The 19,265-nt window shown below is 44.2% G+C and overlaps 2 protein-coding genes across 2 annotated transcripts in view; one reads left to right on the top strand and one right to left on the bottom strand.

Moving 5' to 3' along the window:
* The window catches only part of LOC139243073 (calpain-1 catalytic subunit-like), a gene marked incomplete at both ends in the record, with an annotated part of 231,498 nt that overhangs the window by 164,661 nt on the left and 47,572 nt on the right, over positions 1-19,265 (bottom strand). The gene's annotated exons all lie outside the window — the stretch shown is intronic.
* Positions 1-19,265, top strand: part of LOC139243069 (uncharacterized) — a gene marked incomplete at its 5' end in the record, with an annotated part of 72,984 nt that overhangs the window by 48,509 nt on the left and 5,210 nt on the right. The window contains one exon of the mRNA XM_070870663.1: positions 8,977-9,042. Within this exon, the coding sequence (XP_070726764.1) occupies positions 8,977-9,042 (66 nt within the window). The remainder of the gene's footprint in view (positions 1-8,976; positions 9,043-19,265) is intronic.

Below are 19,265 nucleotides of genomic sequence, written 5' to 3' on the forward strand. Positions count from 1 at the left end.
GAAATCAGCGAGAGAGAAATCAGCGAGAGAGAAATCAGCGAGAGAGAGAAATCGGCGAGAGAAATCGGTGAGAAAGAAATCAGCGAGAGAGAAATCAAGAGAAATCAGTGAGAGAGAAATCAGCGAGAGGGAGAAATCAGCGAGAGAGAGAAATCAGCAAGAGAGTGAAATCAGCGAGAGTGAAATCAGCGAAAGATAGAAAAATCAGCAGGAGAGAAATCAGTGAGAGAAATCAGCGAGAGAGAAATCAGCAAGAGAGAGAAATCAGCAAGAGAGAGAAATCAGCAAAAGAGGACTAAGTGAGAAAGAGAAATCAGCGAGAGTGAAATCAGAGAGGGAGAAATCAGCGAGAGAGAAAAATCAACGAGAAAAGTCAGCGAGAGAAATCAGCAATAGAGAAATCAGCGAGAGAAAAATCAGCGAGAGAGAAATCAGCGAGAGAGAGAAATCAGTGAGAGAGAAATCAGCGAGAGAAATCAGCCAACGAGAAAAATCAGCGAGAGAAATCAGCGAGAAAAATCATCGAGAGAGAAATCAGCGAGAAAGAGAAAACAGCGAGAGAGAGACATTAGAGAGAGAGACAAATCAGAGAGAGAAATCAGAGAGGGAGAAATCAGAGAGAGGGAGAAATCAGCGAGAGAGAGAAATCAGCGAGAGAGAAATCAGCGAGAGAGAGAAATCAGCGAGAGAGAAATCAGCGAGAGAAATCAGCGAGAGAGAGATATCAGCAAGAGAAATCAGCAAGAGAGAAATCAGCCAGAGAGAAATCAGCAAGAGAGAAATCATCGAGAGAGAAATCAGGGAGATGGAGAAATCAGCGAGAGAGAAATCAGCGAGAGAGAAATCAGCAAGAGAGAAAGCAGCAAGAGAGAAATCAGCAAGAGAAATCAGTGAGAGAGAAATCAGCAAGAGAAATCAGCAAGAGAAATCAGCGAGAGAAATCAGCGAGAGAGAGAAATCAGCGAGAGAAATCAGCGAGAGAAATCAGCGAGAGAGAAATCAGCGAGAGAGAAATCAGCGATAGAGAGAAATCAGTGAGAGAAATCAGCGAGAGAAATCAGCGAGACAAATCAGCGAGAGAGACATCAGCGAGAGGGCGAAATCAGCGAGAGAGAGAAATCAGCGAGAGAGAGAAATCAGCGAGAGAAAACAGAGAGAAATCAGCGAGAGAGAGAAATCAGCGAGAGAGAAATCGGCGAGAGAGAGAAATCAGCAAGAGAGAGACATTAGAGAGAGAGACAAATCAGAGAGAGAAATCAGAGAGGGAGAAATCAGAGAGAGGGAGAAATCAGCGAGAGAGAGAAATCAGCGAGAGAGAAATCAGCGAGAGAGAGAAATCAGCGAGAGAGAGAAATCAGCGAAAGAGAAATCAGCGAGAGAGAAATCAGCGAGAGAGAAATCAGCGAGAGAGAGAAATCGGCGAGAGAAATCGGTGAGAAAGAAATCAGCGAGAGAGAAATCAAGAGAAATCAGTGAGAGAGAAATCAGCGAGAGGGAGAAATCAGCGAGAGAGAGAAATCAGCAAGAGAGTGAAATCAGCGAGAGAGTGAAATCAGCGAAAGATAGAAAAATCAGCAGGAGAGAAATCAGTGAGAGAAATCAGCGAGAGAGAAATCAGCAAGAGAGAGAAATCAGCAAGAGAGAGAAATCAGCAAAAGAGGACTAAGTGAGAAAGAGAAATCAGCGAGAGTGAAATCAGAGAGGGAGAAATCAGCGAGAGAGAAAAATCAACGAGAAAAGTCAGCGAGAGAAATCAGCAATAGAGAAATCAGCGAGAGAAAAATCAGCGAGAGAGAAATCAGCGAGAGAGAGAAATCAGTGAGAGAGAAATCAGCGAGAGAAATCAGCCAACGAGAAAAATCAGCGAGAGAAATCAGCGAGAAAAATCATCGAGAGAGAAATCAGCGAGAAAGAGAAAACAGCGAGAGAGAGACATTAGAGAGAGAGACAAATCAGAGAGAGAAATCAGCAAGAGGGAAATCAGCAAGAGGGAAATCAGCAAGAGAGGACTCAGCGAGAAAGAAAAATCAGCGAGAGTGAAATCAGAGAGAGAGAAATCAGCGAGAGAGAGAAATCAACGAGAGAGATATATCAGCGAGTGAGGAACCAGCGAGAGAGAAATCAGCGAGAGAGAGAGAAATCAGCGGGAGATAAAACAGAGAGAGAGAAATCAGCGAGAGAGAGAAATCAGCGAGAGAGAAATCAGCGAGGGAGAAATCAGCGAGAGGGAGAAATCAACGAGAGCAATCGAGAGAAATCAGCAATAGAGAAATCAGCAAGAGAGAAAAATCAGCGAGAGAGAAATCAGCGAGAGAGAAATCAGCGAGAGAGAGAAATCAGCGAACGAGAGAAATCAGCGAGAAAAATCATCGAGAGAGAAATCAGCGAGAAAGAGAAAACATCGCGAGAGAGAAATCAGAGAGAGGGAGAAATCGGAGCGAGAGAGAAATCAGCAAGAGAGAGAAATCAGCGAGAGTGAGAAATCAGCGAGAGAAATCAGAGAAATCAGTGAGACAGAAATCAGCGAGAGAGAAATCAGCGAGAGAGAAATCAGCGAGAGAAATCAGCTAGAGAGAAATCAGCGAGAGAGAAATCAGCGAGAGAGAGAGAAATCAGCGAGAGAAATCAGCGAGAGAGAGAAATCAGCGAGAAATCAGTGAGAGAGAAATTAGCAAGAGAAAACAGCGAGACAGAAGTCAGCGAACGAGAAATCAGCCAGAGAAATCAGCGAGAGAGAAATCAGCGAGAGAAAACAGCATGAGATCAGCGAGAGAGAAATCAGCGAGAGAGAAATCAGCGAGAGAGAAATCAGCGAGAGAGAAATCAGCGAGTGTGAAATCAGCAAGAGAAATCAGCGAGAGAAATCAGAGAGAAATCAGAGAAATCAGCGAGAGAAATCAGCGAGAGAAATCGGCGAGAGATAAATCAGCGTGTGTGAAATCAGCAAGAGAAATCAGCGAGAGAAATCAGAGAGAAATCAGCGAGACAGAAATCAGCGAGGGGGAGAAATCAGTGAGAGAGAAATCAGCGAGAGAGAGAAATCAGCGAGAGAAATCAGCGAGAGAGAGCAATCGGCGAGAGAGAGAAATCAGCGAAAGAGAAATCAGCGAGAGAGAAATCAGCGAGAGAGAAATCAAGAGAAATCAGTGAGAGAGAAATCAGCTAGAGAAATCAGCGAGAGAAATCAGCGAGAGGGAGAAATCAGCGAGAGAGAGAAATCAGCAAGAGAGTGAAATCAGCGAGAGAATGAAATCAGCGAAAGATAGAAAAATCAGCAGGAGAGAAATCAGTGAGAGAAATCAGCGAGAGAGAAATCAGCAAGAGAGAGAAATCAGCAAGAGAGAGAAATCAGCAAAAGAGGACTAAGTGAGAAAGAGAAATCAGCGAGAGTGAAATCAGAGAGGGAGAAATCAGCGAGAGAGAAAAATCAACGAGAAAAGTCAGCGAGAGAAATCAGCAATAGAGAAATCAGCGAGAGAAAAATCAGCGAGAGAGAAATCAGCGAGAGAGAGAAATCAGTGAGAGAGAAATCAGCGAGAGAAATCAGCCAATGAGAAAAATCAGCGAGAGAAATCAGCGAGAAAAATCATCGAGAGAGAAATCGGCGAGAGAAATCGGTGAGAAAGAAATCAGCGAGAGAGAAATCAAGAGAAATCAGTGAGAGAGAAATCAGCTAGAGAAATCAGCGAGAGAGAAATCAGCGAGAGGGAGAAATCAGCGAGAGAGAGAAATCAGCAAGAGAGTGAAATCAGCGAGAGAGTGAAATCAGCGAAAGATAGAAAAATCAGCAGGAGAGAAATCAGTGAGAGAAATCAGCGAGAGAGAAATCAGCAAGAGAGAGAAATCAGCAAGAGAGAGAAATCAGCAAAAGAGGACTAAGTGAGAAAGAGAAATCAGCGAGAGTGAAATCAGAGAGGGAGAAATCAGCGAGAGAGAAAAATCAACGAGAAAAGTCAGCGAGAGAAATCAGCAATAGAGAAATCAGCGAGAGAAAAATCAGCGAGAGAGAAATCAGCGAGAGAGAGAAATCAGTGAGAGAGAAATCAGCGAGAGAAATCAGCCAACGAGAAAAATCAGCGAGAGAAATCAGCGAGAAAAATCATCGAGAGAGAAATCAGCGAGAAAGAGAAAACAGCGAGAGAGAGACATTAGAGAGAGAGACAAATCAGAGAGAGAAATCAGCAAGAGGGAAATCAGCAAGAGGGAAATCAGCAAGAGAGGACTCAGCGAGAAAGAAAAATCAGCGAGAGTGAAATCAGAGAGAGAGAAATCAGCGAGAGAGAGAAATCAACGAGAGAGATATATCAGCGAGTGAGGAACCAGCGAGAGAGAAATCAGCGAGAGAGAGAGAAATCAGCGGGAGATAAAACAGAGAGAGAGAAATCAGCGAGAGAGAGAAATCAGCTAGAGAAATCAGCGAGAGAGAAATCAGCGAGAGGGAGAAATCAACGAGAGCAATCGAGAGAAATCAGCAATAGAGAAATCAGCAAGAGAGAAAAATCAGCGAGAGAGAAATCAGCGAGAGAGAAATCAGCGAGAGAGAGAAATCAGCGAACGAGAGAAATCAGCGAGAAAAATCATCGAGAGAGAAATCAGCGAGAAAGAGAAAACATCGCGAGAGAGAAATCAGAGAGAGGGAGAAATCGGAGCGAGAGAGAAATCAGCAAGAGAGAGAAATCAGCGAGAGTGAGAAATCAGCGAGAGAAATCAGAGAAATCAGCGAGAGAGAAATCAGCGAGAGAAATCAGCCAACGAGAAAAATCAGCGAGAGAAATCAGCGAGAAAAATCATCGAGAGAGAAATCAGCGAGAAAGAGAAAACAGCGAGAGAGAGACATTAGAGAGAGAGACAAATCAGAGAGAGAAATCAGCAAGAGGGAAATCAGCAAGAGGGAAATCAGCAAGAGAGGACTCAGCGAGAAAGAAAAATCAGCGAGAGTGAAATCAGAGAGAGAGAAATCAGCGAGAGAGAGAAATCAACGAGAGAGATATATCAGCGAGTGAGGAACCAGCGAGAGAGAAATCAGCGAGAGAGAGAGAAATCAGCGGGAGATAAAACAGAGAGAGAGAAATCAGCGAGAGAGAGAAATCAGCGAGAGAGAAATCAGCGAGGGAGAAATCAGCGAGAGGGAGAAATCAACGAGAGCAATCGAGAGAAATCAGCAATAGAGAAATCAGCAAGAGAGAAAAATCAGCGAGAGAGAAATCAGCGAGAGAGAAATCAGCGAGAGAGAGAAATCAGCGAACGAGAGAAATCAGCGAGAAAAATCATCGAGAGAGAAATCAGCGAGAAAGAGAAAACATCGCGAGAGAGAAATCAGAGAGAGGGAGAAATCGGAGCGAGAGAGAAATCAGCAAGAGAGAGAAATCAGCGAGAGTGAGAAATCAGCGAGAGAAATCAGAGAAATCAGTGAGACAAAAATCAGCGAGAGAGAAATCAGCGAGAGAGAAATCAGCGAGAGAAATCAGCTAGAGAGAAATCAGCGAGAGAGAAATCAGCGAGAGAGAGAGAAATCAGCGAGAGAAATCAGCGAGAGAGAGAAATCAGCGAGAAATCAGTGAGAGAGAAATTAGCAAGAGAAAACAGCGAGACAGAAGTCAGCGAACGAGAAATCAGCCAGAGAAATCAGCGAGAGAGAAATCAGCGAGAGAAAACAGCATGAGATCAGCGAGAGAGAAATCAGCGAGAGAGAAATCAGCGAGAGAGAAATCAGCGAGAGAGAAATCAGCGAGTGTGAAATCAGCAAGAGAAATCAGCGAGAGAAATCAGAGAGAAATCAGAGAAATCAGCGAGAGAAATCAGCGAGAGAAATCGGCGAGAGATAAATCAGCGTGTGTGAAATCAGCAAGAGAAATCAGCGAGAGAAATCAGAGAGAAATCAGCGAGACAGAAATCAGCGAGGGGGAGAAATCAGTGAGAGAGAAATCAGCGAGAGAGAGAAATCAGCGAGAGAAATCAGCGAGAGAGAGCAATCGGCGAGAGAGAGAAATCAGCGAAAGAGAAATCAGCGAGAGAGAAATCAGTGAGAGAGAAATCAGCGAGAGAGAAATCAAGAGAAATCAGTGAGAGAGAAATCAGCTAGAGAAATCAGCGAGAGAAATCAGCGAGAGGGAGAAATCAGCGAGAGAGAGAAATCAGCAAGAGAGCGAAATCAGCGAGAGAGTGAAATCAGCGAAAGATAGAAAAATCAGCAGGAGAGAAATCAGTGAGAGAAATCAGCGAGAGAGAAATCAGCAAGAGAGAGAAATCAGCAAGAGAGAGAAATCAGCAAAAGAGGACTAAGTGAGAAAGAGAAATCAGCGAGAGTGAAATCAGAGAGGGAGAAATCAGCGAGAGAGAAAAATCAACGAGAAAAGTCAGCGAGAGAAATCAGCAATAGAGAAATCAGCGAGAGAAAAATCAGCGAGAGAGAAATCAGCGAGAGAGAGAAATCAGTGAGAGAGAAATCAGCGAGAGAAATCAGCCAACGAGAAAAATCAGCGAGAGAAATCAGCGAGAAAAATCATCGAGAGAGAAATCGGCGAGAGAAATCGGTGAGAAAGAAATCAGCGAGAGAGAAATCAAGAGAAATCAGTGAGAGAGAAATCAGCTAGAGAAATCAGCGAGAGAGAAATCAGCGAGAGGGAGAAATCAGCGAGAGAGAGAAATCAGCAAGAGAGTGAAATCAGCGAGAGAGTGAAATCAGCGAAAGATAGAAAAATCAGCAGGAGAGAAATCAGTGAGAGAAATCAGCGAGAGAGAAATCAGCAAGAGAGAGAAATCAGCAAGAGAGAGAAATCAGCAAAAGAGGACTAAGTGAGAAAGAGAAATCAGCGAGAGTGAAATCAGAGAGGGAGAAATCAGCGAGAGAGAAAAATCAACGAGAAAAGTCAGCGAGAGAAATCAGCAATAGAGAAATCAGCGAGAGAAAAATCAGCGAGAGAGAAATCAGCGAGAGAGAGAAATCAGTGAGAGAGAAATCAGCGAGAGAAATCAGCCAACGAGAAAAATCAGCGAGAGAAATCAGCGAGAAAAATCATCGAGAGAGAAATCAGCGAGAAAGAGAAAACAGCGAGAGAGAGACATTAGATAGAGAGACAAATCAGAGAGAGAAATCAGAGAGGGAGAAATCAGAGAGAGGGAGAAATCAGCGAGAGAGAGAAATCAGCGAGAGAGAAATCAGCGAGAGAGAGAAATCAGCGAGAGAGAGAAATCAGCGAAAGAGAAATCAGCGAGAGAAATCAGCGAGAGAAATCAGAGAAATCAGCGAGAGAGAAATCAGAGAGAAATTAGCGAGAGAGAGACAACAGCGACAGAGAGAAATCAGAGAGAGAGAGAAATCAGAGGGAAAGAAATCAGCGAGAGACAACAGCGAGAGAGAAATCAGCGAGAATGAAATCAGCGAGAGAGAAATCAGTGAGAGAAAGAAATCAGCGAGAGAGAAATCAGTGAGAGAGAAATCAGCGAGAGGGAGAAATCAGTGAGGGAGAAATCAGCGAGCGAGAGAAATAATCGAGAGATCAGCGAGACAGAAATACGCGAACGAGAAATCAGCAGGAGAAATCAGCGAGAGAGAAATCAGCGAGAGAGAAATCAACGAGAGAGAGAAATCAGCGCGAGAGAGACATCAGCGAGAGAGAGAAATCAGCGAGAGGGAAATCAGCGAGAGAGAAATCAGCGAAAGAGAGAAATCAGCGAGAGAAAACAGAGAGAAATCAGCGAGAGAGAAATCAGCGAGAGAGAAATCAGCGAGAGAGAGAAATCAGCGAGAGGGAGAAATTAGCGAGAGAGAGAAATCAGCGAGAGAGAGAAATCAGCGAGAGAGAAATCAGCGAAAGAGAAATCAGCGAGAGAAAACAGAGAGAAATCAGCGAGAGAGAGAAATCAGCGAGAGAGAAATCAGCGAGAGAGAGAAATCAGCAAGAGAGTGAAATCAGCGAGAGATAGAAAAACCAGCGGGAGAGAAATCAGTGAGAGAGAAATCAGCAAGAGATAGAAATCAGCAAGAGCGAAATCAGCAAGAGGGAAATCAGCGAAAGAGAGAAATCAGCGAGAGAAAACAGAGAGAAATCAGCGAGAGAGAAATCAGCGAGAGAGAAATCAGCGAGAGAGAGAAATCAGCGAGAGGGAGAAATTAGCGAGAGAGAGAAATCAGCGAGAGAGAGAAATCAGCGAGAGAGAAATCAGCGAAAGAGAAATCAGCGAGAGAAAACAGAGAGAAATCAGCGAGAGAGAGAAATCAGCGAGAGAGAAATCAGCGAGAGAGAGAAATCAGCAAGAGAGTGAAATCAGCGAGAGATAGAAAAACCAGCGGGAGAGAAATCAGTGAGAGAGAAATCAGCAAGAGATAGAAATCAGCAAGAGCGAAATCAGCAAGAGGGAAATCAGCAAGAGGGAAATCAGCAAGAGAGGACTCAGCGAGAAAGAAAAATCAGCGAGAGTGAAATCAGAGAGAGAGAAATCAGCGAGAGAGAGAAATCAACGAGAGAGATATATCAGCAAGAGAGGAACCAGCGAGAGAGAAATCAGCGAGAGAGAGAAAAATCAGCGGGAGTTAAAACAGTGAGAGAGAAATCAGCGAGAGAGAGAGAGAAATCAGCTAGAGAAATCAGCGAGAGAGAAATCAGCGAGAGGGAGAAATCAACGAGAGATCAGCGAGACAGAAATACGCGAACGAGAAATCAGCAGGAGAAATCAGCGAGAGAGAAATCAGCGAGAGAGAAATCAACGAGAGAGAAATCAGCGCGATAGAGAAATCAGCGAGAGAGAAATCAGCGAGAGAGAAATCAGCGAGAGAGAAATCAGCGAGAGAGAGAAATCAGCGAGAGAGAGAAATCAGCGAGAGAGAGAAATCAGCGAGAGAGAAATCAGCGAGAGAGAAATCAACGAGAGAGAGAAATCAGCGCGATAGAGAAATCAGCGAGAGAAATCAGCGAGAGAGAAATCAGCGAGAGGGAGAAATCAGCGAGGGAGAAATCAGCGAGAGAGAAATAATCGAGAGATCAGCGAGACAGAAATACGCGAACGAGAAATCAGCAGGAGAAATCAGCGAGAGAGAAATCAGCGAGAGAGAAATCAACGAGAGAGAGAAATCAGCGCGATAGAGAAATCAGCGAGAGAGAAATCAGCGAGAGAGAAATCAGCGAGAGAGAAATCAGCGAGAGAAAAATCAACGAGAGAGAGAAATCAGCGCGATAGAGAAATCAGCGAGAGAGAGAAATCAGCGAGAGAGAGAAATCAGCGAGAGAGAAATCAGCGAGAGAGAAATCAACGAGAGAGAGAAATCAGCGCGATAGAGAAATCAGCGAGAGAGAAATCAGCGAGAGAGAAATCAGCGAGAGAGAAATCAACGAGAGAAAAATCAACGAGAGAGAGAAATCAGCGCGATAGAGAAATCAGCGAGAGAGAAATCAGCGAGAGAGAGAAATCAGCGAAAGCGAGAAATCAGCGAGAGAGAAATCAACGAGAGAGAGAAATCAGCGCGATAGAGAAATCAGCGAGAGAAATTAGCGAGAGAGAAATCAGCGAGAGGGAGAAATCAGCGAGGGAGAAATCAGCGAGAGAGAAATAATCGAGAGATCAGCGAGACAGAAATACGCGAACAAGAAATCAGCGAGAGAAAACAGCGAGAGAGAAATCAACGAGAGAGAAATCAGCAAGAGAGAGAAATCAGCGAGAGAGAGAAATCAGCGAGAGAAATCAGCGAGAGGGAGAAATCAGCAAGAGAGAGAAATCAGCGAAAGATAGAAAAATCAGCGGGAGGGAAAAATCAGCGAGAGGGAGAAATTAGCGAGGGCAAAATCAGCGAGAGAGAGAAATAATCGAGAGATCAGCGAGACAGAAATACGCGAACGAGAAATCAGCCAGAGAAATCAGCGAGAGAGAAATCAGCGAGAGAGAAATCAATGAGAGAGAGAAATCAGCGAGAGAGAGAAATCAGCGAGAGAGAGAAATCAGCGAGAGGGAGAAATCAGCGAGAGAGAGAAATCAGCGAGAGAGTGAAATCAGCGAAAGATAGAAAAATCAGCGGGAGAAATCAGTGAGAGAGAAATCAGCGAGAGAGAAATCAGCAAGAGAGAGAAATCAGCGAGAGAGAAATCAGCAAAAGAGGAAACAGTGAGAAAGAGAAATCAGCGAGAGTGAAATCAGAGAGGGAGAAATCAGCGAGAGCGAGAAATCAGGGAGAGAGATATATCAGCGAGAGAGAAACCAGTGAGAGAGAAATCAGCGAGAGAGAGAAAAATCAGCGGGAGATAAAACAGTCAGAGAGAATTCAGCAAGAGAGAAATCAGCGAGAGAGAAAAATCAATGAGAGAAATCAGCGAGAGAAATCAGCAATAGAGAAATCAGCGAGAGAGAAAAATCAGAGAGAGAAATCAGCGAGAGAAATCAGAGAGAAATTGGCGAGAGAGAGAAATCAGCGAGAGAGAAATCAGCGAACGAGAGAAATCGGCGAGAGAGAGAAATCAGCGAGAAAAATCATCGTAAGAAATCATCGAGAGAAATCAGCGAGAAAGAGAAATCAGCGAGAGAAATCAGAGAGAGAGACAAAACAGAGAGAGAAATCAGCGAGAGGGAGAAATCAGCAAGACAGAGAAATCAGCGAGAGAGAGAAATCAGCGAAAGAGAGAAATCAGCGAGAGAAAACAGAGAAATCAGCGAGAGAGAGAAATCAGCGAGAGAGAAATCAGCGAGAGAGAAATCAGCGAGAGAGAAATCAGCGAGAGAGAGAAATCAGCGAGAGGGAGAAATTAGCGAGAGAGAGAAATCAGCGAGAGAGAAATCAGCGAGAGAGAGAAATCAGCGAAAGAGAAATCAGCGAGAGAAATCAGCGAGAGAGAGAAATCAGCGAGAGAGAAATCAGCGAGAGAGAGAAATCAGCGAGAGAGTGAAATCAGCGAGAGATAGAAAAACCAGCTGGAAAGAAATCAGTGAGAGAGAAATCAGTAAGAGATAGAAATCATCGAGAGCGAAATCAGCAAGAGGGAAATCAGCAAGAGGGAAATCAGCAAGAGAGGACTCAGCGAGAAAGAAAAATCAGCGAGAGTGAAATCAGAGAGAGAGAAATCAGCGAGAGAGAGAAATCAACGAGAGAGATATATCAGCGAGAGAGGAATCAGCGAGAGAGAGAAAAATCAGCGGGAGATAAAACAGAGAGAGAGAAATCAGCGAGAGAGAGAGAGAAATCAGCTAGAGAAATCAGCGAGAGAGAAATCAGCGAGAGGGAGAAATCAACGAGAGTAATCGAGAGAGAAATCAGCGAGAAAGAGAAAACATCGCGAGAGAGAAATCAGAGAGAGGGAGAAATCAGAGCGAGGTAGAAATCAGCGAGAGAAATCAGCAAGAGAGAGAAATCAGCGAGAGTGAGAAATCAGCGAGAGAAATCAGCGAGAGAGAGAAAACAGCGAGAGAAATCAGAGAGAAATCAGAGAAATCAGCGAGAGAGAAATCAGAGAGACAACAGCGAGAGAGAGAAATCAGAGAGAGAGAGAAATCAGTGAGAGAAATCAGCGAGAGACAACAGCGAGAGAAAGAAATCAGCGAGAGAGAAATCAGCGAGAGAAAGAAATCAGCGAGAGAGAAATCAGCGAGAGAGAAATCAGCGAGAGGGAGAAATCAGTGAGGGAGAAATCAGCGAGGGAGAAATCAGCGAGAGAGAGAAATAATCGAGAGATCAGCGTGAGCGAAAATCAGCGAGAAATAGAAATTAGTGAGAGACAGAAAACAAAGAGAGAGAAATCAGAGAGAGAAATCAGAGAGAGAAATCAGCGAGAGAGAAATCAGCGAGAGAGAGAAATCGGCGAGAGAAATCGGTGAGAAAGAAATCAGCGAGAGGGAAATCAAGAGAAATCAGTGAGAGAGAAATCAGAGAGAGAAATCAGCGAGAGAGAAATCAGCAAGAGAAATCAGCGAGACAGAAAAATCAGCGAGAGTGAAATCAGAGAGAGAGAAATCAGCGAGAGAGAGAAATCAACGAGAGAGATATATCAGCGAGAGAGGAACCAGCGAGAGAGAAATCAGCGAGAGAGAGAAAAATCAGCGGGAGATAAAACAGTGAGAGAGAAATCAGCGAGAGAGAGAGAGAAATCAGCTAGAGAAATCAGCGAGAGAGAAATCAGCGAGAGGGAGAAATCAACGAAAGCAATCGAGAGAAATCAGCAATAGAGAAATCAGCAAGAGAGAAAAATCAGCGAGAGAGAAATCAGCGAGAGAGAAATCAGCGAGAGAGAGAAATCAGCGAGAGAGAAATCAGTGAGAGGAAATCAGCGAACGAGAGAAATCAGCGAGAGAAATCAGCGAGAAATATCATCGAGGGAGAAATCAGCGAGAAAGAGAAAACATCGCGAGAGAAATCAGAGAGAGGGAGAAATCAGAGCGAGGGAGAAATCAGCGAGAGAAATCAGCAAGAGAGAGAAATCAGCGAGAGTGAGAAATCAGCGAGAGAAATCAGCGAGAGAGAGAAATCAGCGAGAGAGAAATCAGCGAAAGAGAAATCAGCGAGAGAAATCAGAGAGAAATCAGAGAAATCAGCGAGAGAGAAATCAGCGAGAGACAACAGCGAGAGGGAGAAATCAGCGAGAGAGAAATCAGCGAGAGAAAGAAATCAGTGAGAGAGAAATCAGCGAGAGGGTGAAATCAGTGAGGGAGAAATCAGCGAGGGAGAAATCAGCGAGAGAAATAATCGAGAGATCAGCGAGAGCGAAAATCAGCGAGAAAGAGAAATCAGTGAGAGACAGAAAACAAAGAGAGAGAAATCAGCGAGAGAAATCAGAGAGAGAAATCAGCGAGAGCAATCGGCAAGAGAGAGAAATCAGTGAAAGAGAAATCAGCGAGAGACAGAAAACAAAGAGAGAAATCAGAGAGAGAAATCAGAGAGAGAAATCAGCGAGAGAAATCGGCGAGAGAAATCGGTGAGAAAGAAATCAGCGAGAGAGAAATCAAGAGAAATCAGCGAGAGAGAAATCAGAGAGAGAAATCAGCGAGAGAGAAATCAGCAAGAGAAATCAGCGAGAGAAAAATCAGCGAGAGAAATCAGCGAGAGAAATCAGTGAGAGAAATCAGCATGAGAGATCAGCGCGAGAGAAATCAGCAAGAGAGGACTCAGCGAGAAAGAGAAATCAGCGAGAGTGAAATCAGAGAGAAAGAAATCAGCGAGAGAAATATCAGCGAGAGAAATCAGTGGGAGAAATCAGCATGAGAGAGCGCGAGAGAAATCAGCAAGAGAGGACTCAGCGAGAAAGAGAAATCAGCGAGAGTGAAATCAGAGAGAAAGAAATCAGCGAGAGAGATATCAGCGAGAGAGAAATCAGCGAGAGAGAGAAATCAGCAAGAGAGAAAAATCAGCGGGAGATAACTCAGTGAGAGAGAAATCAGCAAGAGAGAGAAATCAGCTAGAGAAATCAGCGAGAGGGAGAAATCAACGAGAGAAATCAGCGAAAGAAATCAGCGAGAGAGAGAGAAATCAGCGAGAGGGAGAAATCAGCGAGAGAAATCAGCGAGAGAAATCAGCGAGAGAAATCAGCGAGAGAAATCAGAGAAATCAGCGAGAGAGAAATCAGCGAGAGAGAAATCAGTGAGACAGAAATCAGCGAGACAGAATCAGTGAATGTGTGAAATCAGCAACAGAAATCAGCGAGAGAAATCAGAGAGAGAAATCAGAGAAATCAGCGAAAGAAATCAGCAAGAGAGAGAAATCAGCGAGAGGGATAAATCAGCGAGAGAAATCAGCGAGAGAAATCAGCGAGAGAGAAAAATCAGCGAGAGAGAAATCAGCGAAAGAGAGAAATCAGCGAGAGAGAAATCAGCGAGAGAGAGAAATCAGCGAGAGAGAAATCAGCGAGAGAATAATCAGCCAGAGAAATCAGCGAGAGAGAAATCAGCGAGAGAAAACAGCATGAGATCAGCGAGAGAGAAATCAGCGAGAGAGAGAAATCAGCGAGAGAGAGGTCAGCGAGAGAGAAATCAGCGAGTGTGTGAAATCAGCAAGAGAAATCAGCGAGAGAAATCAGAGAGAGAAATCAGAGAAATCAGCGAGAGACAAATCAGCGAGAGAAATCAGCGAGAGATAAATCAACGTTTGTGAAATCAGCAAGAGAAATCAGCGAGAGAAATCAGAGAGAAATCAGCGAGACAGAAATCAGCGAGAGGGAGAAATCAGTGAGAGAGAAATCAGCGAGAGAGAGAAATCAGCGAGAGAAATCAGCGAGAGAGAAATCAGCGAGAGAATAATCAGCGAGAGAGAAATCAGCGAGACAGAAATCAGTGAATGTGTGAAATCAGCAACAGAAATCAGCGAGAGAAATCAGAGAGAGAAATCAGAGAAATCAGCGAGAGAAATCAGCGAGAGAAATCAGCGAGAGAGAAATCAGCGAAAGAGAGAAATCAGCGAGAGAAATCGGCGAGAGATAAATCAGCGTGTGTGAAATCAGCAAGAGAAATCAGCGAGAGAAATCAGAGAGAAATCAGCGAGACAGAAATCAGCGAGGGGGAGAAATCAGTGAGAGAGAAATCAGCGAGAGAGAGAAATCAGCGAGAGAAATCAGCGAGAGAGAGCAATCGGCGAGAGAGAGAAATCAGCGAAAGAGAAATCAGCGAGAGAGAAATCAGCGAGAGAGAAATCAGCGAGAGAGAGAAATCAGCGAGAGAAATCGGTGAGAAAGAAATCAGCGAGAGAGAAATCAAGAGAAATCAGTGAGAGAGAAATCAGAGAGAAATCAGCGAGAGAAATCAGCAAGAGAAATCAGCGAGACAGAAAAATCAGCGAGAGTGAAATCAGAGAGAGAGAAATCAGCGAGAGAAATCAACGAGAGAGATATATCAGCGAGAGAGGAACCAGCGAGAGAGAAATCAGCGAGAGAGAGAAAAATCAGCGGGAGATAAAACAGTGAGAGAGAAATCAGCGAGAGAGAGAGAGAGAAATCAGCTAGAGAAATCAGCGAGAGAGAAATCAGCGAGAGGGAGAAATCAACGAGAGCAATCGAGAGAAATCAGCAATAGAGAAATCAGCAAGAGAGAAAAATCAGCGAGAGAGAAATCAGCGAGAGAGAGAAATCAGCGAGAGAGAAATCAGCGAGAGAGAAATCAGCGAACGAGAGAAATCAGCGAGAGAAATCAGCGAGAAAAATCATCGAGAGAGAAATCAGCGAGAAAGAGAAAACATCGCTAGAGAGAAATCAGAGAGAGGGAGAAATCAGAGCGAGGGAGAAATCAGCGAGAGAAATCAGCAAGAGAGAGAAATCAGCGAGAGTGAGAAATCAGCGAGAGAAATCAGCGAGAGAGAAATCAGCGAGAGAGAAATCAGCGAAAGAGAAATCAGCGAGAGAGAAATCAGAGAGACAACAGCGAGAGAGAGAAATCAGAGAGAGAGAGAAATCAGTGAGAGAGAAATCAGCGAGAGACAACAGCGAGAGGGAGAAATCAGCGAGAGAGAAATCAGCGAGAGAAAGAAATCAGTGAGAGAGAAATCAGCGAGAGGGTGAAATCAGTGAGGGAGAAATCAGCGAGGGAGAAATCAGCGAGAGAAATAATCGAGAGATCAGCGAGAGCGAAAATCAGTGAGAAAGAGAAATCAGTGAGAGACAGAAAACAAAGAGAGAGAAATCAGCGAGAGAAATCAGAGAGAGAAATCAGCGAGAGCAATCGGCAAGAGAGAGAAATCAGTGAAAGAGAAATCAGCGAGAGACAGAAAACAAAGAGAGAGAAATCAGAGAGAAATCAGAGAGAGAAATCAGCGAGAGAGAGAAATCGGCGAGAGAAATCGGTGAGAAAGAAATCAGCGAGAGAGTAATCAAGAAAAATCAGCGAGAGAGAAATCAGAGAGAGAAATCAGCGAGAGAGAAATCAGCAAGAGAAATCAGCGAGAGAAAAATAAGCGAGAGAAATCAGCGAGAGAAATCAGTGAGAGAAATCAGCATGAGAGATCAGCGCGAGAGAAATCAGCGAGAGGACTCAGCGAGAAAGAGAAATCAGCGAGAGTGAAATCAGAGAGAAAGAAATCAGCGAGAGAAATATCAGCGAGAGAAATCAGTGGGAGAAATCAGCATGAGAGATCAGCGCGAGAGAAATCAGCAAGAGAGGACTCAGCGAGAAAGAGAAATCAGCGAGAGTGAAATCAGAGAGAAAGAAATCAGCGGGAGAGATATCAGCGAGAGAAATCAGCGAGAGAGAGAAATCAGCAAGAGAGAAAAATCAGCGGGAGATAACTCAGTGAGAGAGAAATCAGCAAGAGAGAGAAATCAGCTAGAGAAATCAGCGAGAGGGAGAAATCAATGAGAGAAATCAGCGAAAGAAATCAGCGAGAGAGAGAGAAATCAGCGAGAGGGAGAAATCAGCGAGAGAAATCAGCGAGAGAAATCAGCGAGAGAAATCAGCGAGAGAAATCAGAGAGAAATCAGAGAAATCAGCGAGAGAGAAATCAGCGAGAGAGAAATCCGTGAGACAGAAATCAGCGAGACAGAATCAGTGAATGTGTGAAATCAGCAACAGAAATCAGCGAGAGAAATCAAAGAGAGAAATCAGAGAAATCAGCGAAAGAAATCAGCAAGAGAGAGAAATCAGCGAGAGGGATAAATCAGCGAGAGAAATCAGCGAGAGAGTAAAATCAGCGAGAGAGAAATCAGCGAAAGAGAGAAATCAGCGAGAGAGAAATCAGCGAGAGAGAGAAATCAGCGAGAGAGAAATCAGCGAGAGAATAATCAGCCAGAGAAATCAGCGAGAGAGAAATCAGCGAGAGAAAACAGCATGAGATCAGCGAGAGAGAAATCAGCGAGAGAGAGAAATCAGCGAGAGAGAGGTCAGCGAGAGAGAAATCAGTGAGTGTGTGAAATCAGCAAGAGAAATCAGTGAGAGAAATCAGAGAGAGAAATCAGAGAAATCAGCGAGAGAGAAATCAGCGAGAGAAATCAGCGAGAGATAAATCAACGTGTGTGAAATCAGCAAGAGAAATCAGCGAGAGAAATCAGAGAGAAATCAGCGAGACAGAAATCAGCGAGAGGGAGAAATCAGTGAGAGAGAAATCAGCGAGAGAGAGAAATCAGCGAGAGAAATCAGCGAGAGAGAAATCAGCGAGAGAATAATCAGCGAGAGAGAAATCAGCGAGACAGAAATCAGTGAATGTGTGAAATCAGCAACAGAAATCAGCGAGAGAAATCAGAGAGAGAAATCAGAGAAATCAGCGAGAGAAATTAGCGAGAGAAATCAGCGAGGGAGAAATCATTGAGAGAGAAATCAGCGAAAGAGAGAAATCAGCGAGAGAGAGAAATCAGCAAGACAGAGAAATCAGCGATTGTGTGAAATCAGCAAGAGAAATCAGCGAGAGAAATCAGAGAGAAATCAGCGAGAAATCAGCGAGAGAAATCAGCTAGAGAGAAATCAGCGAGAAAGAAATCAACGAGAGAGAGAAATCAGCGAGAGAGAGAGAAATCAGCAAGAGAAATCAACAAGAGAGAAATCAGCGAGAGAGAGAAATCAGTGAGAAAGTAATCAGTGAGAGAAATCAGCAAGAGAAATCAGCGAGAGAGAAATCAGCGAGACAGAGAAATCAGCGAGAGAGAGAAATCAGCGAAAGAGAGAAATCAGCGAGAGAAAACAGAGAAATCAGCGAGAGAGAGAAATCAGCGAGAGAGAGAAATCAGCGAAAGAGAAATCAGCGAGAGAGAAATCAGAGAGACAACAGCGAGAGAGAGAAATCAGAGAGAGAGAGAAATCAGTGAGAGAGAAATCAGCGAGAGACAACAGCAAGAGGGAGAAATCAGCGAGAGAGAAATCAGCGAGAGAAAGAAATCAGCGAGAGAGAAATCAGCGAGAGGGAGAAATCAGTGAGGGAGAAATCAGCAAGGGAGAAATCAGCGAGAGAGAGAAATAATCGAGAGATCAGCGAGAGCGAAAATCAGCGAGAAAGAGAAATCAGTGAGAGAGAGCAATCGGCGAGAGAGAGAAATCAGCGAAAGAGAAATCAGCGAGAGAGAGAAATCGGCGAGAGAAATCGGTGAGAAAGAAATCAGCGAGAGAGAAATCAAGAGAAATCAGCGAGAGAAATCAGAGAGAGAGAAATCAGCAAGAGAAATCAGCGAGACAGAAATCAGCGAGAGAGAGAAATCAGCGAGAGAGAAGTCAGCGAGAAAGAAATCAGCGAACAAGAGAAATCAGCGAGAGAAATCAGCGAGAAAAATCATCGAGAGAGAAATCAGCGAGAAAGAGAAAACATCGCTAGAGAGAAATCAGAGAGAGGGAGAAATCAGAGCGAGGGAGAAATCAGCGAGAGAAATCAGCAAGAGAGAGAAATCAGCGAGAGTGAGAAATCAGCGAGAGAAATCAGCGAGAGAGAGAAATCAGCGAGAGAGAGAAATCAGCGAGAGAGAGAAATCAGCGAGAGAGAAATCAGAGAGACAACAGCGAGAGAGAGAAATCAGAGAGAGAGAGAAATCAGTGAGAGAAAAATCAGCGAGAGACAACAGCAAGAGGGAGAAATCAGCGAGAGAGAAATCAGCGAGAGAAAGAAATCAGCGAGAGAGAAATCAGCGAGAGGGAGAAATCAGTGAGGGAGAAATCAGCAAGGGAGAAATCAGCGAGAGAGAGAAATAATCGAGAGATCAGCGAGAGCGAAAATCAGCGAGAAAGAGAAATCAGTGAGAGAGAGCAATCGGCGAGAGAGAGAAATCAGCGAAAGAGAAATCAGCGAGAGAGAGAAATCGGCGAGAGAAATCGGTGAGAAAGAAATCAGCGAGAGAGAAATCAAGAGAAATCAGCGAGAGAGAAATCAGAGAGAGAGAAATCAGCAAGAGAAATCAGAGAGACAGAAATCAGTGAGAGAAATCAGCATGAGAGATCAGCGCGAGAGAAATCAGCAAGAGAGGACTCAGCGAGAAAGAGAAATCAGCGAGAGTGAAATCAGAGAGAAAGAAATCAGCGAGAGAAATATCAGCGAGAGAGAAATCAGCGAGAGAGAGAAATCAGCAAGAGAGAAAAATCAGCGGGAGATAACACAGTGAGAGAGAAATCAGCAAGAGAAAGAAATCAGCTAGAGAAATCAGCGAGAGGGAGAAATCAACGAGAGAAATCAGCGAAAGAAATCAGCGAGAGGGAGAAATCAGCGAGAGAAATCAGCGAGAGAAATCAGCGAAAGAGAGAAATCAGCGAAAGAGAGAAATCAGAGAGAAATCAGCGAGAGAGAAATCAGCCAGAGAAATCAGCGAGAGAGAAATCAGCGAGAGAAAACAGCATGAGATCAGCGAGAGAGAAATCAGCGAGAGAGAGAAATCAGCGAGAGAGAAATCAGCGAGTGTGTG

Source organism: Pristiophorus japonicus, unplaced genomic scaffold (genome assembly GCF_044704955.1).
Source record: "Pristiophorus japonicus isolate sPriJap1 unplaced genomic scaffold, sPriJap1.hap1 HAP1_SCAFFOLD_160, whole genome shotgun sequence".
In the NCBI taxonomy this organism is placed as follows: Eukaryota; Metazoa; Chordata; class Chondrichthyes; family Pristiophoridae; genus Pristiophorus; species Pristiophorus japonicus.